At 41.3% G+C, this 24,292-nt stretch overlaps 1 protein-coding gene across 1 annotated transcript in view; it reads left to right on the top strand.

The window, feature by feature from the left end:
• The window catches only part of tmtopsa (teleost multiple tissue opsin a), a 67,504-nt gene extending 43,964 nt beyond the window's left edge, over positions 1–23,540 (top strand). Inside the window, exons 3-4 of the mRNA XM_031806353.1 lie at positions 1,358–1,591; positions 21,155–23,540. Of these exons, the coding sequence (XP_031662213.1) occupies positions 1,358–1,591; positions 21,155–21,508 (588 nt within the window). The 3' untranslated portion in view covers positions 21,509–23,540. The remainder of the gene's footprint in view (positions 1–1,357; positions 1,592–21,154) is intronic.
• The last annotated feature ends 752 nt before the right edge of the window (positions 23,541–24,292 follow it).

The raw sequence follows: 24,292 nt of genomic DNA, 5'->3' as shown, positions 1-24,292 counted from the left end.
CGCAATCCACAACGGCACAAAAGCCAAAACACACAGCACAGGTACTCACATGCACCAATGGACATTGTAACAATAATGGTCAGCCCAATGGAAACCAAAGGACACACTTATACAAGTACTTATACAAGTACTAATCAGTGGGGACAGGTGTGCGTAATGAATGTTCCGGAGGGATCCGTGACAGAGTGGCTGCAAACACTCCAATCCCCTATATCATGTCAGAGGCTTTTTGAACCCGGATTTCTGTCAAAGTGTCTGTCTCCGTGGAAACTTGTTTATTTGGTCCACGTGTTATTCTTTTAAAAAATATACATTTTACTATTAATTTATCTTTTTTTTCTTTGAATTGTTGGGAAGGGCCCTAAGTAAGCATTTCACTGTTTACACCTGTTTACACCTGTCTACACCTGTTTACAAAGCATGTGACAAATAACATTTGATTTGATATTACGGGTAGCCATTGGGAAACAACGCAGACAGTGAAATAAAAACAGCTCATGTTTGTGTGGAGCAAGAATCCCAGCGGGTACTGTGTGTGTGTGTGTGTGTGTGTTTCTATAGTGTGTGTGTTTCTATAGTGTGTGTGTTTCTATAGTGTGTGTGCATGAGTATGTTCCTCAGAATCCAGCCATGTCAAGACACGTGACATGTATCCCTGATGTCGCATTGTGCCTAACAGAGGAGGCTGGTGGCAGGCGCTATAGGAGTACAGCTCATTGTAATGTCTGGAATGGAATTAATAATGGAAGGAGTCAAACGTGGTTTCCATATGATGTGTTTTATGGAACGGTGCTCCCGAGTGGTGCAGTGGTCTAAGGCACTGCATCTCAGTGGTAGAGGTGTCACTACAGACCCTGGTTCATTTCCAGGCTGTATCACAGCCGGCCGTGATTGGGAGTCCCGTAGGGCGGCGCACAATTGGCCCAACGTCATCCGGGTTTGGCCGGGATAGTGCGTCATTGTAAATAAGAATTTGTTCTTAACTGACTTGCCTAGTTAAATAAAGGTAAGTATATATATAGCTCCTCCCACCAGCCTCCTCTGGTGCCGACCAACTGTTTACTATTGGGGAAAACTCTATAAAATGAGGACTCCTAAACAATAGCTAAGCACTTTCTGTTTGTTTGTCAGAACATGCCTGTCTGGGAAAAGCTACTCCATCTCATTCCCTTCATTGTCTTTCTCTGATTCCACTCTAATGCCACTGTGTTCCCTGTGTCTGAGGAGCAAGAATGACATTCTAAAGCTTATTCTATCTCACTTCCTGTCTTTCTATGCCCCCCCCCCCCCCCCTGTTACCTTTCTCTTTCATCGACTGCACACGTCGTCTCTCCTTCCCTGCTTATTGCCTCGGCAGGTTACCGCCATCAACACAGCTATGAGCAGGAAGAGGGAGCAGCGTGTTCTCGTCATGGTGGTAGTCATGGTGATGGTGTACCTGATGTGCTGGTTGCCGTATGGGGTCATGGCCTTGCTGGCCACCTTCGGACGTCCTGGCCTGGTCACCCCCGAGGCCAGCATCGTCCCCGCGATCATGGCCAAGACCAGCACGGTCTTCAACCCTGTTATCTATATCTTCATGAACAAGCAGGTGAGATAGATAATCCTGCTCATCACTGTTAGAACGGTATGGTCATACTTGCAAAATCCTCAGGTTTTCCAGAAATCAAGGTTGGAGGATTCTGGGAATTTCTGGAAAACCTGCGAATTAGGGGAAAGGTTACAGCTGCATAACATAACATTACACCATGGGGTCACATACATCTTCATAACATAACATTATACCATGGGTTCACCTACATGACTGTCATAACGTAACATTACACCATGGGGTCACCTATATCTTCATAACATAACATTATACCATGGCTTCACCTACATGAGTGTCATAACGTAACATTACACCATGGGGTCACCTATATCTTCATAACGTAAGATTATACCATGGGTTCACATACATGACTGTCATAACGTAACGTTACACCATGGGGTCACCTATATCTTCATAACATAACATTACACCATGGGTTCACCTACATGACTGTCATAACGTAACATTACACCATGGGGCCACCTATATCTTCATAACATAACATTACACCATGGGTTCACCTACATGACTGTCATAACGTAACATTACACCATGGGGTCACCTATATCTTCATAACATAACATTACACCATGGGTTCACCTACATGACTGTCATAACATAACATTATACCATGGGTTCACCTACATGACTGTCATAACGTAACATTACACCATGGGGTCACCTATATCTTCATAACATAACATTATACCATGGGTTCACCTACATGACTGTCATAACGTAACATTACACCATGGGGTCACCTATATCTTCATAACATAACATTACACCATGGGGTCACATACATCTTCATAACATAACATTACACCATGGGGTCACATACATCTTCATAACATAACATTACACCATGGGGTCACATACATCTTCATAACATAACATTACACCATGGGGTCACATACATCTTCATAACATAACATTATACCATGGGTTCACCTACATGACTGTCAAAACGTAACATTACACCATGGGGTCACCTATATCTTCATAACATAACATTATACCATGGGTTCACCTACATGACTGTCATAACGTAACATTACACCATGGGGTCACCTATATCTTCATAACATAACATTATACCATGGGTTCACCTACATGACTGTCATAACGTAACATTACACCATGGGGTCACCTATATCTTCATAACATAACATTATACCATGGGGTCACCTACATGACTGTCATAACGTAACATTACACCATGGGGTCACCTATATCTTCATAACGTAACATTACACCATGGGGTCACCTATATCTTCATAACATAACATTACACCATGGGGTCACCTACATGACTGTCATAACGTAACATTACACCATGGGGTCACCTATATCTTCATAACATAACATTACACCATGGGGTCACCTATATCTTCATAACGTAACATTACACCATGGGGTCACCTATATCTTCATAACGTAACATTACACCATGGGGTCACCTACATGACTGTCATAACGTAACATTACACCATGGGGTCACCTATATCTTCATAACGTAACATTACACCATGGGGTCACCTATATCTTCATAACGTAACATTACACCATGGGGTCACCTATATCTTCATAACATAACATTACACCATGGGGTCACCTATATCTTCATAACATAACATTACACCATGGGGTCACCTATATCTTCATAACGTAACATTACACCATGGGGTCACCTATATCTTCATAACGTAACATTACACCATGGGGTCACCTATATCTTCATAACGTAACATTACACCATGGGGTCACCTATATCTTCATAACATAACATTACACCATGGGGTCACCTATATCTTCATAACATAACATTACACCATGGGGTCACCTATATCTTCATAACATAACATTACACCATGGGGTCACCTATATCTTCATAACATAACATTATACCATGGGGTCACCTACATGACTGTCATAACGTAACATTACACCATGGGGTCACCTATATCTTCATAACGTAACATTATACCATGGGTTCACCTACATGACTGTCATAACGTAACATTACACCATGGGGTCACCTATATCTTCATAACGTAACATTATACCATGGGTTCACCTACATGACTGTCATAACGTAACATTACACCATGGGGTCACCTATATCTTCATAAGTAGTTGAGAGAGACACGCTCGTAATCATCCACATGAATACAAAGTGAAAAAAATAGGGTTATCAGTTGACCTTCAGTACACCTTCAGTACATCTTCAGTACACCTTCAGTACACCTTCAGTACACCTTCAGTACATCTTCAGTACACCTTCAGTACATCTTCAGTAGACCTTCAGTACACTTTCAGTACACATTCAGTTGACCTTCAGTACACCTTCAGTATCAAATCAAATGTATTTATATAGCCCTTCTCTCATCAGCTGATATCTCAAAATGTTGTACAGAAACCCAGCCTAAAACCCCAAACAGCAAGCAATGCAGGTGTAGAAGCACGGTGGCTAGGACAAACTCTCTAGAAAGGCCAAAACCTAGGAAGAAAACTAGAGAGGAACCAGGCTATGAGGGGTGGCCAGTCCTCTTCTGGCTGTGCCGGGTGGAGATTATAACAGACCATGGCCAAGATGTTCAAATGTTCATAAATGACCAGCATGGTCAAATAATTATAATCCCAGTAGTTGTTGAGTGTGCAGCAAGTCAGCACCTCAGGAGTAAATGTCAGTTGGCTTTTCATAGCCGATTTTCTCTACCGCTCCTTCTGTCTCTAGAGATTTGAAAACAGCAGGTCTGAGACAGGTAGCACGTCCGGTGAACAGGTCAGGGTTCCATAGCCGCAGGCAGAACAGTTGAAACTGTAGCAGCAGCACGACCAGGTGGACTGGGGGCAGCAAGGAGTCATCATGCCAGGTAGTCCTGAGGCATGGTCCTAGGGCCCAGGTCCTCCGCGAGAGAGAAAGAAAGAAAGGAAGAGAGAATTAGAGAGAACATACTTACATTCACACAGGACACCGGATAAGACAGGAGTACTCCAGATAATAGGGTTAGAGGCAGAGAATCCCAGTGGAGAGAGGGGAACCGGCCAGGCAGATACAGCAAGGGCGGTCCGTTGCTCCAGAGCCTTTCCGTTCACCTTCACACTTCTGGGCCAGACTACACTCAATCATATGACCCACTGAAGAGATGAGTCTTCAGTAAAGACTTAAAGGTTGAGACCGAGTCTGCGTCTCTCACATGGGTAGGCAGACCATTCCATAAAAATTTAGCTCTATAGGAGAAAGCCCTGCCTCCAGCTGTTTGCTTAGAAATTCTAGGGACAATTAGGAGGCCTGCGTCTTGTGACCGTAGCATACGTGTAGGTGTGTACGGCAGGACCAAATCGGAAAGATAGGTAGGAGCAAGCCCATGTAATGCTTGCCTTAACAGGAAGCCAGTATAGGGAGGCTAGCACTGGAGTAATATGATCAATTTTTTTGGTTCTAGTCAATATTCTAGCAGCCGTATTTAGCACTAACTGAAGTTTATTTAGTGCTTTATCTGGGTGGCCGGAAAGTAGAGCATTGCAGTAGTCTAACCCAGAAGTAGCAAAAGCATGGATTAATTTTTCTGCATCATTTTTGGACAGAACTTTTCTGATTTTTGCAATGTTACGTAGATGGAAAAAAGCTGTCCTTGAAACAGTCTTGATATGTTCGTCAAAAGAGAGATCAGGGTCCAGAGTAACGCTGAGGTCCTTCACAGTTTTATTTGAGACGACTGTACAACCATCAAGATTAATCATCATATTCATATTTTCTGGGTCAAGGTTTGGCTTTTTCAAGAGAGGCTTTATTACTGCCACTTTTAGTGAGTTTGGTACACATCCGGTGGATAGAGAGCCGTTTATTATGTTCAACATAGGAGGGCCAAGCACAGGAAGCAGCTCTTTCAGTAGTTTAGTTGGAATAGGGTCCAGTATGCAGCTTGAAGGTTTAGAGGCCATGATTATTTTCATCATTGTGTCAAAAGATATAGTACTAAAACACTTGAGTGTCTCTCTTGATCCTAGGTCCTGGCAGAGTTGTGCAGACTCAGGACAACTGAGCTTTGGAGGAATATGCAGATTTAAAGAGGAGTCAATAATTTTCTTTCTAATGATCATGACTTTTCCTCAAAGAAGATCATGAATTTATTAATGCTGAAGTGAAAGCCATCCTCACTTGGGAAATGTTGCTTTTTAGTTAGCTTTGCGACAGTATCAAAAAGACATTTCGGATTGTTCTTATTTTCCTCAATTAAGTTTGAAAAATAGGATGATCGAGCAGCAGTAGGGATCTTCGATATTGCACGGTACTGTCTTTCCAAGCTAGTCGGAAGACTTCCAGTTTGGTGTGGCGCCATTTCCGTTCCAATTTTCTGGAAGCTTGCTTCAGAGCGCGGGTATTTTCTGTATACCAGGGAGCTAGTTTCTTATGAGAATTTCTGTTTTGTTTTTAGGGGTGCAACTGCATCTAGGGTTTTGTTCAAGATTAAATTGAGTTCCTCAGTTAGGTGGTTAACTGATTTTTGTCCTCTGACGTCCTTGGATAGGCAGAGGGATTCTGAAAAGGCATCAAGGAATTTTTGTGTTGTCTGAGAATTTATAGCACAACTTTTGATGCACCTTGGTTGGGGTCTGAGCAGATTATTTGTTGCGATTGCAAACATAATAAAATGGTGGTCCGATAGTCCAGGATTATGAGGAAAAACATTAAGATACACAACATTTATTCCATGGGACACAGTACACCTTCAGTACACCTCCAGTTGACGTTCAGTACACCTTCAGTACACCTTCACTACATATTCAGTACATCTTCAGTACACCTTCAGTTGACCTTCAGTACACTTTCAGAACACCGTCAGTTGACCTTCAGTACACCTATAGTACACCTTCAGCACACCTATAGTACACCTCCAGTACACCTTCAGTACATCTTCAGTTGACCTTCAGTAGGCCTTCAGTACACTTTCAGTACACCTTCAGTTGAACTTCAGTACACCTTCAGTAGACATTCAGTATACTTTCAGTTGACTTTCAGTACACCTTCAGTAGACCTTCAGTATTCCTTCAGTACACTATCAGTACATCTTCAGGACACCTTCAGTACACATCAGTATTCCTTCAGTCCTCTTTCAGTATTCCTTCAGTACACCTTCAGTATTCCTTCAGTATTCCTTCAGTACACTATCAGTACATCTTCAGTACACCTTCAGTAAACATCAGTATTCCTTCAGTACACCTTCAGTATTCCTTCAGTAGATCTTCAGTCCTCTTTCAGTATTCCTTCAGTACACCTTCAGTATTCCTTCAGTATTCCTTCAGTACACTATCAGTACATCTTCAGTACACCTTCAGTACACATCAGTATTCCTTCAGTACACCTTCAGTTTTCCTTCAGTATTCCTTCATTAGATATTCAGTCCTCTTTCAGTATTCCTTCAGTATTCCTTCAGTACACTATCAGTACATCTTCAGTACACCTTCAGTACACATCAGTATTCCTTCAGTACACCTTCAGTATTCCTTCAATACCTTCAGTATTTCTTCAGTACATCTTCAGTACACCTTCAGTACACATCAGTATTCCTGAAGTAGATCTTCAGTCCTCTTTCAGTATTCCTTCAGTACATCTTCAGTACACCTTCAGTATTTCTTCAGTATTCCTTCAGTACACCTTCAGTATTCCTTCAGTAGACCTTCAGTATTCCTTCAGTAGATCTTCAGTATTCCTTCATTATTCCTTCAGTACACCTTCAGTATTCCTTCAGTATTCCTTCAGTACTCCTTCAGTATTCCTTCAGTATTCCCTGAGTAGATCTTCAGTATTCCTTCAGTACTCCTTCAGTACTCCTTCAGTACACCTTCACAAGCAAACAGCTGTGAGACATGGTCGCAGAATAGCCCCGTAATGTCAAAGATCCACCATATTTTACAGTAGGTACGGGGCTCTTTTCTGCTGATGCATTCTCTTTTCGATGCCAAACCCACCACTGGTGTGCGTGCCAAAAAAATACCTATAATTTCATGTAATCTGACCAAAGCACCGGTTCCAATCCAAGTTCCAATGCCGTTTAGCAAACTCTATGTGTTTACATTTCTTTGGGTTTGGTGTCCAAATGAAGGCAACGAAAGGAGCGCGTGTTTAATCGGATGCAGCTCAGATCATTTCTTTCGACAAAGATATAGTATAGTTTTTTTCCAGACAGGTTTAAGAAGACAGCTGTGTATGTGTGTGTGTATGTGTGTGCGTGTGTGTGCATGCGAGCGAGTGTGCGTGCGTGTGAATGTGTGTGTGTGCGCGCGGACAAAGGATTTCGCTGCATCTGCAGCATCAGCTGTATAATATAATGCTTTGCTCTAGTGCTTCAATTGAAAACAGGTGTCAATCATTTTTACCCTAACCTTTTTGATAAAAACTACATTAAACAAAATCTCTCTAAGCATTTGTAATAGTATAAAATAATAGAACATCCTTTTTTGTTTGTTTATACAATATAGCTCAGTATTTAAATGATATTTATCAAGGGTGTCAATAATTTTGGACCTCATTGTATATTCCCTGCTGATCCATTTTGTCTACGACGTTCAACCCTTCATCAGACCGTAACAGTTAGTTTCTGTATTTCCTCATAAGCAAACAACCAATCAATCGGAGACAATTAACGTAATTAAAAGTCATCGGTTGTAGTTTTGTCATTGAGACAGCATTTTTCTCTCTCAATACGACCAACTGTAAAAACGAATTGGCTGATCTTGTATGTTTAACAACTTGTGAAACGTCCTTGTCACCCACTTCACTTTAAGTTATTTCTGATAAGATCGTTCTAATCTAATTTATTGTTACCACTTAGGCTATACATTCATGTGATGTTACCCTAGTGCTGTTCCCTAATCAGTAAAACAGACTGATGTTACCCTAGTGTTGTTTCCTAATCAGTCAGTAAAACAGACTGATGTTACCCTAGTGTTGTTGCCTAATCAGTAAAACAGACTGATGTTATCCTAGTGTTGTTCCCTAATCAGTCAGTAAAACAGACTGATGTTACCCTAGTGTTGTTGCCTAATCAGTAAAACGGACTGATGTTACCCTAGTGTTGTTGCCTAATCAGTAAAACAGACTGATGTTACCCTAGTGTTCCCTAATCAGTCAGTAAAACAGACTGATGTTATCCTAGTGTTGTTGCCTAATCACTCAGTAAAACAGACTGATGTTACCCTAGTGTTGTTGCCTAATCAGTAAAACGGACTGATGTTACCCTAGTGTTGTTGCCTAATCAGTAAAACAGACTGATGTTACCCTAGTGTTCCCTAATCAGTCAGTAAAACAGACTGATGTTACCCTAGTGTTGTTCCCTAATCAGTAAAACAGACTGATGTTACCCTAGTGTTGTTGCCTAATCAGTCAGTAAAACAGACTGATGTTACCCTAGTGTTGTTCCCTAATCAGTCAGTAAAACAGACCGATGTTATCCTAGTGCTGTTGCCTAATCAGTCAGTAAAACAGACTGATGTTACCCTAGTGTTGTTCCCTAATCAGTCAGTAAAACAGACCGATGTTATCCTAGTGCTGTTGCCTAATCAGTCAGTAAAACAGACTGATGTTACCCTAGTGTTGTTGCCTACTCAGTCAGTAAAACAGACTGATGTTACCCTAGTATTGTTGCCTAATCAGTAAAACAGACTGATGTTACCCTAGTGTTGTTGCCTAATCAGTCAATAAAACAGACTGATGTTACCCTAGTGCTGTTCCCTAATCAGTAAAACAGACTGATGTTACCCTAGGGTTGTTCCCTAATCAGTCAGTAAAACAGACTGATGTTACCCTAGTGTTGTTGCCTAATCAGTCAGTAAAACAGACTGATGTTATCCTAGTGTTGTTCCCTAATCAGTCAGTAATACAGACTGATGTTACCCTAGTGTTGTTCCCTAATCAGTCAGTAAAACAGACTGATGTTATCCTAGTGTTGTTGCCTAATCAGTCAGTAAAACAGACTGATGTTACCCTAGTGTTGTTCCCTAATCAGTCAGTAAAACAGACTGATGTTATCCTAGTGTTCCCTAATCAGTCAGTAAAACAGACTGATGTTACCCTAGTGTTGTTGCCTAATCAGTAAAACAGACTGATGTTATCCTAGTGTTCCCTAATCAGTCAGTAAAACAGACTGATGTTACCCTAGTGTTGTTGCCTAATCAGTCAGTAAAACAGACTGATGTTACCCTAGTGTTGTTGCCTAATCAGTCAGTAAAACAGACTGATGTTACCCTAGTGTTGTTTTTATTTTTAATTTTTTTTAATTTCACCTTTATTTAACCAGGTAGGCTAGTTGAGAACAAGTTCTCATTTGCAACTGCGACCTGGCCAAGATAAAGCATAGCAGTGTGACCAGACAACACAGAGTTACACATGGAGTAAACAATTAACAAGTCAATAACACAGTAGAAAAAAGGGGAGTCTATATACATTGTGTGCAAAAGGCATGAGGAGGTAGGCGAATAATTACAATTTTGCAGATTAACACTTGAGTGATAAATGATCAGATGGACATGTACAGGTAGAGATATTGGTGTGCAAAAGAGCAGAAAAGTAAATAAATAAAAACAGTATGGGGATGAGGTAGGTGAAAATGGGTGGGCTATTTACCAATAGACTATGTACAGCTGCAGCAATCGGTTAGCTGCTCAGATAGCAGATGTTTGAAGTTGGTGAGGGAGATAAAAGTCTCCAACTTCAGCGATTTTTGCAATTCGTTCCAGTCACAGGCAGCAGAGTACTGGAACGAAAGGCGGCCAAATGAGGTGTTGGCTTTAGGGATGATCAGTGAGATACACCTGCTGGAGCGCGTGCTACGGATGGGTGTTGCCATCGTGACCAGTGAACTGAGATAAAGCGGAGCTTTACCTAGCATGGACTTGTAGATGACCTGGAGCCAGTGGGTCTGGCGACGAATATGTAGCGAGGGCCAGCCGACTAGAGCATACAAGTCGCAGTGGTGGGTGGTGTAAGGTGCTTTAGTGACAAAACGGATGGCACTGTGATAAACTGCATCCAGTTTGCTGAGTAGAGTGTTGGAAGCAATTTTGTAGATGACATCGCCAAAGTCGAGGATCGGTAGGATAGTCAGTTTTACTAGGGTAAGTTTGGCGGCGTGAGTGAAGGAGGCTTTGTTGCGGAATAGAAAGCCGACTCTTGATTTGATTTTCGATTGGAGATGTTTGATATGAGTCTGGAAGGAGAGTTTACAGTCTAGCCAGACACCTAGGTACTTATAGATGTCCACATATTCAAGGTCGGAACCATCCAGGGTGGTGATGCTGGTCAGGAGTGCGGGTGCAGGCAGCGAATGGTTGAAAAGCATGCATTTTGTTTTACTAGCGTTTAAGAGCAGTTGGAGGCCACGGAAGGAGTGTTGTATGGCATTGAAGCTCGTTTGGAGGTTAGATAGCACAGTGTCCAAGGACGGGCCGGAAGTATATAGAATGGTGTCGTCTGCGTAGAGGTGGATCAGGGAATCGCCCGCAGCAAGAGCAACATCATTGATATATACAGAGAAAAGAGTCGGCCCGAGAATTGAACCCTGTGGCACCCCCATAGAGACTGCCAGAGGACCGGACAGCATGCCCTCCAATTTGACACACTGAACTCTGTCTGCAAAGTAATTGGTGAACCAGGCAAGGCAGTCATCCGAAAAACCGAGGCTACTGAGTCTGCCGATAAGAATATGGTGATTGACAGAGTCGAAAGCCTTGGCAAGGTCGATGAAGACGGCTGCACAGTACTGTCTTTTATCGATGGCGGTTATGATATCGTTTAGTACCTTGAGCGTGGCTGAGGTGCACCCGTGACCGGCTCGGAAATCAGATTGCACAGAGGAGAAGGTACGGTGGGATTCGAGATGGTCAGTGACCTGTTTGATGACTTGGCTTTCGAAGACCTTAGATAGGCAGGGCAGGATGGATATAGGTCTGTAACAGTTTGGGTCCAGGGTGTCTCCCCCTTTGAAGAGGGGGATGACTGCGGCAGCTTTCCAATCCTTGGGGATCTCAGACGATATGAAAGAGAGGTTGAACAGGCTGGTAATAGGGGTTGCGACAATGGCGGCGGATTGTTTCAGAAATAGAGGGTCCAGATTGTCAAGCCCAGCTGATTTGTACGGGTCCAGGTTTTGCAGCTCTTTCAGAACATCTGCTATCTGGATTTGGGTAAAGGAGAACCGGGAGAGGCTTGGGCGAGTAGCTGCGGGGGGGGGGCGGAGCTGTTGGCCGAGGTTGGAGTAGCCAGGCGGAAGGCATGGCCAGCCGTTGAGAAATGCTTGTTGAAGTTTTCGATAATCATGGATTTATCGGTGGTGACCGTCTTACCTAACCTCAGTGCAGTGGGCAGCTGGGAGGAGGTGCTCTTGTTCTCCATGGACTTCACAGTGTCCCAGAACTTTTTGGAGTTGGAGCTACAGGATGCAAACTTCTGCCTGAAGAAGCTGGCCTTAGCTTTCCTGACTGACTGCGTGTATTGGTTCCTGACTTCCCTGAACAGTTGCATATCGCGGGGACTATTTGATGCTATTGCAGTCCGCCAGTGTTGCCTTATCATGTGGGCAGAGTGGATGACTATTGCTCTGAATGCAGTTGTTGTTAGGGACATTTGCTTTATTCCCAGAAACATCAAGGCCGTGCCAACTAAGAGACGGGAAATGTAACTCAATCGAAAGTACTGCCACATTGCAAGGGTTTGAACCAAAATTATTTTCCAATCGTTACGTTGTGAACAGAACCCGTTATTTGTTTTGTTCCAGTCCACTATTCCCGACCAGCAAAATAAAGTCCTGAACCGGTTTGAAGCCAAACAAAAAGTTACAGTTCATATCGTTCCTTTCTGTTCCTTTTTAAACCTCTAAAATCAAATATATATTTTGGAAACATTTAGATTAAAATTAAATTCCTTCACCAATGGATAGAGCAGATTGCTATGGAGCGCGCAAGCTATGTACATACATTAGACAGACAAGCTATGTACATGCATTAGACAGACAAGCTATGTACATGCATTAGACAGACAAGCTATGTACATGCATTAGACAGACAAGCTATGTACATGCATTAGACAGACAAGCTATGTACATGCATTAGACAGACAAGCTATGTACATGCATTAGACAGACAAGCTATGTACATGCATTAGACAGACAAGCTATGTACATGCATTAGACAGACAAGCTATGTACATGCATTAGACAGACAAGTGTAGTGTAAATCATTCTCTCTACTATTATTCTGACATTTCACATTCTTAAAATAAAGTGGTGATCCTAACTGACCTAAGACAGGGAATTTTTAGTAGGATTAAACGTCAGGAATTGTGAAAAACTGAGTTTAAATGTAGTTGGCTAAGGTGTATGTAAACTTCTGACTTCAACTGTATATGCATTAGACAGACAAGTGTAGTGTAAGGTGTGGAGTAGGACTAACATTTTGCGGGTAAGGAGAGCGCTGGGCATGAAGCGCTAGGCATCTTGTTGTTATGACGCGCAATATCTGAATTAGGCCCACAGTATTATACCTACGGAGGAGTGGCTTCTATGGAGGAACTTTGAATGTCTTTGAACTTCAGAGAGTTGGTTTAACTATCGTTGGATCAGAGCTACCTACCGTTGGACCAGAGCTATCCCCTGATCATGACTCTCAGTTCCATTTCATTAGCCCATCTGTAAATAGCCCATCCAACTACCTCATCCCCATATTGTTTTATTAACTTTTCTTTCTCTTTTGCACACCTCTATTTCCAGTATTTCTACTTGCACATCATCATCTGCTCATCCATCACTCCAGTGTTAATTTGCTAAATTGTAATTACTTCTCTAATATGTCCTATTTATTGCCTTACCTCCTCACACCATTTGCTCACACTGTATATAGACTTTTTCTATTGTGTTATTGACTGTACGTTTGTTTATTCCATGTGTAACTCTGTGTTGTTGTTTGTGTCACACTGCTTTGCTTTATCTTGGCCAGGTCACATTTGTAAATGAGAACCTGTTCTCAGCTAGCCTACCTAGTTAAATAAAGGTGAAATATATATATATATATATATATATATATATATATATATATTTATTTTTTATTTTTATTACACATAGTGCCGCTTTGAGTTTTCAAGAGCTAGCTAACAAGCTGGCTATCTAATGAGCTGGCTATCTAACGAGCTGGCTAGCTTACGAGCTGGCTATCTAATGAGCTGGCAAGCTAACGAGCTGGCTATCTAATGAGCTGGCTATCTAACAAGCTTGTGTGTGCAGAGAGGCACCAGAATGAAAATAAAAACACATACCTTTTTTGTAGTTAATAAATCCAATGTGAAACGTGATAACTCCTTAACTCCTTAACTAGCATTGATAAAGTGAATCCTTTGTTCTCTAGTAAAAAAAAAAATCTCTCTCCCTAATTTCTCAATCACGTATGTAACGTCATTAACTACAGTAGTCTACGCTTGCTTCGGGGGGGGGGGGGGGGGGCAAGTAGCCTACACACACACTGGTAGTGGCAGGCAGACACTGGAATTAGTTTCTGAGTGACACTGAGGGATTTGTGTAGAGGCTTTGTTATGTTTTTTTTTTTTTTTTGTGGAACTGAGAAGAAAAAAAATCCCAGAACATAAAAGATCGTCATTAACTGATTCCCATGCTTTTAAAGTAATGCTTCCTGGAAACAGTGTAGATCACTATCATTCTCAGCTTTGGTTCTGTTCCATGAAAAATGTGGTTATTCTCTGGTTTTTGTTTCTTTTCCCTGAACCGGTTCCAACCCTTGTATTGTGTGTGTTATTTTTTTTAGTTATTATGCTCTTTGGACCAGTGAGTCAAATAAAGGGGTTTTGAACAGTGGTCAGGGCAAGGAAGTGAACTGTCATACAGACAGTTGCTTCAGTATAGCTAAACTCCTGGAGTTGCCTCGAGGGGAGATCCCATTGTTGCATACCTAGGAAAGAGGTGATTAATAAAATATCCACAAACACACAAATAATTGATCAGTATGAATTCTGATATACTATATCCCCCCCACACTGTTTTGTTATCAAATGTATTCCACTCGCGGACAAATAAAGCAGTGTATTTTTGTTGAGTTATTCTGATCGGAGGTTTTATGTTTGAGTAATACGAGGAATAAATACACAGTGAATAATGAATAACAATGAGTAAAAATAACATGGCTATTGTAAATACAGGGAGTACCAGGTAATAACATGGCTATTGTAAATACAGGGAGGTAATAACATGGCTACTGTAAATACAGGGAGCACCAGGTAATACCATGGCTACTGTAAATACAGGGAGTACCAGGTAATACCATGGCTACTGTAAATACAGGGAGTACCAGGTAATAACATGATTACTGTAAATACAGGGAGCACCAGGTAATACCATGGCTACTGTGAATACAGGGAGTACCAGGTAATAACATGGCTACTGTAAATACAGGGAGTACCAGGTAATAACATGGCTACTGTAAATACAGGGAGTACCAGGTAATAACATGGCTACTGTAAATACAGGGAGCACCAGGTAATAACATGGCTACTGTAAATACAGGGAGTACCAGGTAATAACATGGCTACTGTAAATACAGGGAGCACCAGGTAATAACATGGCTACTGTAAATACAGGGAGCACCAGGTAATACCATGGCTACTGTAAATACAGGGAGTACCAGGTAATAACATGGCTACTGTAAATACAGGGAGTACCAGGTAATAACATGGATACTGTAAATACAGGGAGTACCAGGTAATAACATGGCTACTGTAAATACAGGGAGTACCAGGTAATAACATGGCTACTGTAAATACAGGTAGTACCAGGTAATTAAATGGCTACTGTAAATACAGGGAGTACCAGGTAATAACATGGCTACTGTAAATACAGGGAGTACCAGGTAATAACATGGCTACTGTAAATACAGGGAGTACCAGGTAATACCATGGCTACTGTAAATACAGGGAGTACCAGGTAATAACATGGCTACTGTAAATACAGGGAGCACCAGGTAATAACATGGCTACTGTAAATACAGGGAGTAGCAGGTAATAACATGGCTACTGTAAATACAGGGAGCACCAGGTAATACCATGGCTACTGTAAATACAGGGAGTACCAGGTAATAACATGGCTACTGTAAATACAGGGAGTACCAGGTAATAACATGGCTACTGTAAATACAGGGAGCACCAGGTAATACCATGGCTACTGTAAATACAGGGAGCACCAGGTAATACCATGGCTACTGTATACACAGGGAGCACCAGTACCGAGTCGATGTGCCGGGGTATGAGGTAATTGAGGTAGTTATGTACATACAGCTCCATTAACTTTTTCCTATGAGTCCAGCGTTGTGTGTATCAAGCGCAACTTTTACTCAACAGTAAAACCCTGGTGTTCACAGTTGAAAGCCCTCTATATCTTAAATGTAGGTTTATTGCTCACAAGCTCGCTATTAATGATATAATGCTACGTAATGACAGTATGAATGCTCCAATGTCTCATCGTGCCTCTTTCAAATCATACATCCCATCAATGGCTGACCTCAAATACATCCCACCAATGGCTGACCTTAAAGGATGTTTTGAGCCCGCTCATCGGAGCCCGGAATGTCCTGTATGTCATTTTCAGTCTTCAATTCCTCCCAGCCCGTAACAATGGAAACTGTGAGTTGAGGCGAGTTGAAGACTAAAAATGCTGTACAGATACAAGTAGCGGTATGTGTTTGTCTCACTGAAGACCGTCGAAGACAACAGTATGGCACTGTGTATATGGTGAGTACAATTAGCTTCTTCTCTCCCTCTTAGTACAGTGAAGGTGGCCATGGGATGTTGCTGATGGGGGATTGTTAAAATGGCTACAAAAACGAGCGTACAGATGCAGGGTCTTCATTTGATCACCCTGTTTTTATGCAGGAAATGTCCTGCACAGCAGATAATGCAAACATGTAGTGTATTTGAGGTTTAAAAAGGCTTCTAAACTTTGTAATTTCCACTTTAAAATGGCAGACATCAATTGTCCCGACTAAACGTTTATCAAACCCCAACCAAAATGTCCATTATAATCCAAAAAATAATTCACATTTCCTATTGCTTATGAGGTAAGGAAACAAATATCCAAATGATGTTGCTGAACTGTAGCATTTTGTTTAGAGTTGCTACCTTTATAAAGGCCCAGTAAAGGAGCTGCCAAACAAAGTGAAAATAGTCTGCGGTTAAAAGAATGAAGCGCTTGAAGCATTTTAAAGGTTATACATCTGACATTTCTACTGGCAAGTCAAACATGTAACATTTCCACCTCAATCACATATCGGTAGTAATGACGGAGAAAAACTGTTGTCCAGCTGTGTACATCTCCCCGCTTTTATGATCAGTTCCTGTCAGCGAGGTCATTCACATTACAACTCTTGAGGGGTTTAGGACACATTTCAGCTGAAGGCATTTCTAGTTGTACAACTGACTAGGTACACCCACCCCTTTACCATTCCCTTTCTTCCTCAAGTCCTTTCAACAGTTGGCTCACAACAGTTTTTGTGAATAAAATTGTCTATATACACTGGTTATATCAAACATTAGAAACACCGTTTTTGCCTTAAAGAAAAGCCTCAATTTGTCTGGGCATGGACTCTACAAAGTGGCAGGGTAGCCTCGTGGTTAGAGCGTTGGACTAGTAACCGGAAGGTTGCAAGGTACAAATCTGTCGTTCTGCCCCTGAACAGGCAGTTAACCCACTGTTCCTCGGCTGTCATTGAAAATAAGAATTTGTTCTTAACTGACTTGCCTAGTTAAATAAAGGTAAAAAAATAAAAATAAAACGCGTTCCACAGGGATGCTGGCCCATGTTGACTCCAATGCTTCCCACAGTTGTGTGAAGTTGGCTGGATGTCCTTTGGGTGGTAGACTGTTCTTGATACACATGGGAAACTGTTGAGTGTGAAGAGCCCAGCAGCGTTGCAGTTCTTGATATAAATCAGTGTGCCTGGAACTTACTACCGTACCCTGTTCAAAGGCACTTAAATATGTTGTCTTGCCGATTCACCCTCTGAATGGCACACATACACAATCCATGTCTCAATTGTCTCAAGGCTTAAAAATCCTTCTTTAACCCGTCTCCTCCCCTTCATCTACACGTATTTATGTCGATTTAACAAGTGACATCAATAAGGGATCATAGCTTTCACCTGGTTTCACTTGGTCAGTCTATGTCATGGAAAGAGCAGGTGTTCTTAATGTTTTGAATACTCTGTGTATTTCCTTTAAAATGAGTGTGCAACGCTGTCATCAAGGCAATGTGTGACTATTTTGAAGAATATCAAATATAAATATATATTTTGATGTGTTTAACACTTTTTTTTTGGTTACTACATGATTGTGTTATTTTATAGTTTTGTCTTCAATATTTTTCTACGATGTAGAAAATAGTAAAAATAAAGAATGAGTAGGTGTGGCCAAACTTTTGACTGGTACTGTATATGTACCCATTGATGTAACTTATAAATGCCTCCATGAGCTTAGTTCAATTGTCGTATGCTATCAGAACACAACATATAAGCTGTTTTACTCCTATGTTTGTAAACAATGTAAGTATAAAGAAACGCCGTATAGCCTCAAAACATTACAAATACCCATTTTGGGGCAGCAGGTAGCCTAGTGGTTCGAGCGTTGGGCCTGTAACTGAATGGTTGCTGGATTGAATCCCTGAGCTGACATGGTACATTTCTGTCGTTCTGCTCCTGAACAAGGCAGTTAACCCACTGTTCCACGGTAGTCCGTCATTGTAAAAATAAGTATTTGTTCTTAACTGACTTACACGGTTAAATAAAATAAGTGGGAGTACTCTTTGTTATTGTTTCAATTACTGATTGTAGCTTTAAAGGTAGTTTTACCTTCAATTTACCTTGAATTTCCTTTGTCAACTAGAAGGTTCGGCTGGACTCCCGGCCTTATATAAACTGCTGTGTTTGCAGAGCCAGCCTTGGAGCTAACCAACTCCTCCACCCCTCTTCGTGACATACCCCTCAGGTGTTTTTCAACCAGTGCCAATGAAACATTTAGATCTAGCTTCAGTGCACTGAACCAGACCAGAACAGTCAAAGTTCATTACAAACTTTCCCACAACTTCTCTCATTCCACCTACGTATCACAGTTCTTTCCATCCTGGTCTTAGACCCACTATTTGATGTTTCCCCCTATATCACCCATACAGTATTATGGCCTTTTGCTGTCTCCTGTTCTGCTTTCCACCTCTCACTCATCTATCCTCTCCCCAGTAGGGTTTGTGTTTTGACAGCTGACAAAAACCAGGGGATGCTCAACAACAAGATCATAGAGGTTCTATCCACCTCATGCCAGTCTCTAGCCTCTCCGATATGACATCATGAGATGGGGATTGTGGATCTTTGTTACTGTATCTTGGTTTTGTCTGGATTATCTTTTCTCTCTCTCTGTGTGTGTGTGTGTGTGTGTGTGTGTGTGTGTGTGTGTGTGTGTGTGTGTGTGTGTGTGTGGGGGGGGTGTCTCTGTTTTAGTGATTTCCGTCTGAAGAGGCAACAGTGCCGTAGGGCTCTCTACTTTTTGACTTCTCTTGAGGAAATGTAGTAGACTATAAGTATACATGAAATATGCTGAGTATACTAAGTACACTACGTTTTCTCAAGGGAGGTGACGTCAGTGCCCTTAAGATGGCGGTACAGGACGGGAGGGTTGTGAAAGTTCAGCCTGGGCCATAGGATTTTTCTACTAAGGTCTCTGTCTCCATCTGAATGTGTGCATGCCTGGAATAAAAAAACAAACCAATGGCCTAATTGTTATGCTTTTAAAACGGGATCTGGAGTTTTTTAATAATTCAATCTGTCTGCTTCCAATAAATTAAATATCTGAGCTGTGAGTTTTTGACTTTGGAGTGAAACGTGAGATAGATCATCTGTAGTTTCCTGATCACTGTGGGTTTTAAATATAGATGGCGTGTTCATGCAGAATCCAATCTATTTCTGTTGATAGGCAGAAGCATATGCAGAAAAGTACCTTACACCTACAGTAAAATATGGTGGTGGATCTTTGATGTTATGGGTCTATATTGCTTCCACGGGTCCTGGGGCCCTTATTAAGGTCAACAGCATCATGAACTTTACCCAGTACCAGGACATTTTTGCCAAAAACTTGGTTGTCTCTGTCAGGAAGCTGAAACTTGGCCGGAGGTGGATATTCCAGCAAGAAAATAACCCCAAGCACACATTCAATGGTTAATGGTTAATTGACTACAAAATAAACATTTTGCAATGGCCATCTCAGTCTCCAGACTTGAACCCTATTGAAAACCTGTGGTTTGAATTAAAGAGGGCAGTCTATAAGCACAGACAAAGGATATCAAGGATCTGGAAAGATTCTGTATGGATGAATGGTCTAAAATCCCTCCCAACATGTTTTCCAATGTCATAAAACATTTTAGAATAAGGCTCAGTGTTGTTACCCTCGCAAGGGGAGGGTGCTGCAAACAGGGGTGTTTTTTTTTTAATACAATATAGTTCAGTATTTGTATTATTTGTATTATTTAATGTATACAATATTTTTTGCTAATCTTTATCAAGGGTGCCAATAATTATAGACCTGACTCCATCTAGTCCATTATTGTAATCATTGCTCATCTCTCTGGGACGGGACTATGATGTAGTGGTTAGGGTACGGGTGAGAAAATAAGTCTCTGTTGTCCTCTTACCTCAGCAGGCTTTTTCCATTTAAGGTTACCAGTACTTCACATTAGCAAACACTTATCCAATTGAAAAAGCTGAAATTGTTCCATTCTTGATTGAGAATGTAATTAATTCAGCATTTAATTCCATTTGGGAAATGCACAAATAATTAGTGTCTCTCAGCTTTGTTCCACATGAAAAGGAAACGGAGGTCTCCAATCAGACGGCTCTGAATTGCTCGTAATTATCAACCATTGCACTTCTCAAGAGAAAGAGAGCGGGAGTCATGTGTCACGGAGCGAATTCATTTCCCTGGTGAGAAAGGCTCAACTTGTATGGACCCCTTGTTTGTCAGCAGGAAGTTGGAGAGTTTATGTGATTGTGCCTGTGGAGATGTGATTTTGTAGCTCAGTTGGTAGGGCATGGCGCTTGTAACCACAGGATAGTGGGTTCGATTGCCGGGACCACCCATACGTAAAATGTATGCACGCATGACTGTATGATAAATGGCATATTTTAACCTCAAGCAGGTACACTTGTATCTCTAAGTAGTCTTCGTGGAGTTGGGGTAGGTAACAACCTGAAGTAGGTACATTAGTAAATGGTCCTTAAACCTTAACACTGCTGTTTGCAATGAATAAAGGCTAACGATAGTACATACATAATTTGTTTTCCCCATTTTAAGAAAGGCCATGACTGGATGTGTTTTCTAGCCTGACCATTCCTTAGTGGATCAATCTGATAATACACAGCCAACAGATTATCTACTGTCTCTGCATCCTTCTGTTTGTCCGTCTGCATGTTGTGTGTGTGTTTGAACGTGGGCGTGTGTGTGTGTGTGTGTGTGCACTGGTATGCCAGTTCCACAGGTGTTTCCGAGCGCTGCTGAGGTGCCAAGAGCCTCAGCGGGGTTCCAGCCTCAGGAACTCCTCCAAGGCACTGCCCAAAGCCGCCCGAGGCAGTGCCCGCAAAACCAACCAACACAACTTAACTTTCATGGTTGCCTCCCTTGGGCAGCCCACCAGCGACGTCCCCCAGCTGGGGAATGCAACCCTGGACTCAGCCGCCCCTGCTTACTCTGACATGGTCAGGCCCACCATTGTGTCACTAGTGGCCCACTACAATGGCGTTCTGGGGCGAACAGGGGTTACAACCCCTAGGAACCAATTACAGGGAGGGGAGGAGGATCCAGAGGAGTCATCAAAGTGGATTTAGTGCTGTCAGTATGATGGACAGCAGGCTATAAAATCTGAATGCCTCCGGACTCTTTGGAAGGGGAGCCGCAGGAGCTGCTAGTGCATCTTGAAGAAGGACATCAATCTGTCTGGGTCTGCACAAGCTTATACATTCTGTCGCCGTTTACTAGCTCAAATACGCCTATGGACCGAGAGTGGGGAGAGAATGGTGCGAAGAACCCCAATTTATTTTGTGCAATTTCTAATGTTTTGTCAAATATATTAGTTCCATGACATGTCGATGTGATTTCACCCCCTGTCAGTGTACCTTTATAGTGCAAAAAAAACAGAGAGAGATGAAGAGTGTATTTTTGTACTGAGCGGAGATTGGAGTCACAGATTGAGGGAACTCAAGTATTGTATTTCAAGTATTTTCAGGAGACACGTTTCAAAGGTGTGAAGATGACAAAGCGCTCAGAAACCCCCCCCCCCACAAAAGGTAACGAGGAAATTGAACTGTTAATGAATTCTGAGCATTGATCTATTGCTGTATTACATTTTCTATCAAATATTTTAAATTGGTTTCATCACTCGACACTTAAAACATATTCAACTGTAACTAGTCACACGTCACTTGTTGTATATCATTTGTCATAAAACATAGGTAGCATGTCTGGTATGTATATTTCTTCATTTTCTGTAAATATGCAAAAATGTACAAAAAAACGACTTAAAACGTATCATCAGGTGATAAAATGTGGAGGCTGGAGGTCCAGGGTTAGAAAAAAGGGTTCCAAAAAGGTTCTTTGGTTGTCTGACACCAAACTTGTCATGATCATCAATTTCACGGTATTATTCCAACCTCATAGTGTGAAAATCACGTTTTTTTTAATTGCACTGAGCCTTTAAACAACTTTACAGCATTATGATACAATAGTTTGTTTCTTTTCATGTGAAATATGATTGCAGATTTTATGATTTAGGCCTACGATTAGCTAGGTGTCGAGACAGAATGTGTCTTACTGTAAGACATGGTTAGATATCAACCCACTAAATTAGAATTGCTAACGTTAACATGGGCGTTACTCGCCACCCATCATCTTGATTGGTAATCAGCAATTACCCTTTTTTTATCACTACATCCCTGGTTACATTTCTTTTTGCCAGTTTGTGTTACCCACACTTGGTCAAAACAAGGGACTTCCCGGTTAAGCCTATAATGACGTGAAATGATTGTAGTACACTTCTAACTTTTTGTAAAATGCTTCAAACAACGCAGGCCTCATCTATATAAAAAAAGACTTTGAAGTTATCAATTAAAAGGTCTGACAGTAATTACCTGGAAATTATACAGTGATAATATATGAATTACTGCTAGCTACTTGTACTGCTAGCAAGTTTGTTTACTTTGACTTAATTGGTCTAATTTGAATATCAGTTTAAGTACAAACTATGAAAATAATCACGTTTACATCATACCCAATTGGGTCTGAAGAATGACAAAGTGCACAGCTTGTTATGACATGACGGTACAAAGAGGAAGTAGAGGAGTTGTTAAGAGCATGTGATCATATGAGTTTTACTATTACTGGCCTTGAGCCTTACATCATTTACTGTAAATGTACCCTTTATTTAACTAGACAAGTCAGTTAACTTATTTACAATGAGCTGACAGGAGTCCCACATTTGCATATTGTTTGAAATGTGTTTGTTTGCTTAAAATCAGAGAAGTTGATGTTACACCATTTTTTAAATATTAACAATAGAATGGTTATGTAGGAGTTATTAAATGCTTGAATTGACCACGATGAATATGTGCAACCATTTGTAGTGGAATATTATCTCACTGGGGGGGGAAAGAAATGCATTCAACACTGTACATAGATGTGTCCTTAACTAACTGACCACAGAGACAGTTGACTATGGACTGTATGACTGTATGTTTGTTTTAGAAATAAATAAATGGACAGACCAGTTACATATATTATACTTAAATAATGTGACAACAAAGTGAGAAGAATTTCATACTGTTTTGACGGTTGCGGTTTAATAAAGTTTTTTTAATTTTTAAACAATGTCTTCTGTTGTTGATGTATTCTGTACAGAGCTGCGGTACACACTGGGCCCAATGAAAGTACAAACAAGTATCTGATAACTGTAAAATAAAGTTATATAGAGGTGTTACACAATATGCAGACCAATGATAATAAGGTAGCATTATCTGAGCTGGAACGACCCATAGGGCAGAAGCCTATCTCTGTAGTGTGAGGTATCTTGATGAAAAGTACACCCCCCCCTGGACAGATCTAGTCTATCACAAGGCCTTATACCCCCCAATCTATCTCCTTAGTGCCAAGTAGAGAGGCATCAGGTCCTTTAGAGTCTTCGGTATGACTTGACCAAGGATTAAACCCCCAACCTTCCAATCTCAGGGCTCTAACCACAAGGTCGCTGAGTAGTGCCAACTTTTAAATTACACTGTTACGGTAGTAATAGTAATTCACACACCTTTTTTCACTTATCCTCCCTTCCACGTATGACTACCTGGTCAAGAAGGCCATTTAAATAGCTTTAAGTAAGGGCTAGGTTACAGGTAATGAACAGTCTGGCTCTACGTATTTGCTGACCTTAGATCCACTTAACAGCCTGGCTCTACGTAGTTTCTGACCTTGGACCCACTTAACAGGCAGCTCAAGAGTTAACACACCCGGTAAAGTTTATTTAAACTGAGGAAGACGAACATGGGGATGAAAAGTGGGAATGGTAGTGGTATTGTAACAGAGGTAATGAATACATACATACCCAATGAATATACCCGGGCACA

This window comes from Oncorhynchus kisutch, linkage group LG27, assembly GCF_002021735.2.
Source record: "Oncorhynchus kisutch isolate 150728-3 linkage group LG27, Okis_V2, whole genome shotgun sequence".
Lineage (NCBI taxonomy): Eukaryota > Metazoa > Chordata > Actinopteri > Salmoniformes > Salmonidae > Oncorhynchus > Oncorhynchus kisutch.
The sequence above is the reverse complement of the archived record's forward strand: the minus strand, read 5'-3'. Positions and strand labels throughout refer to the sequence as shown.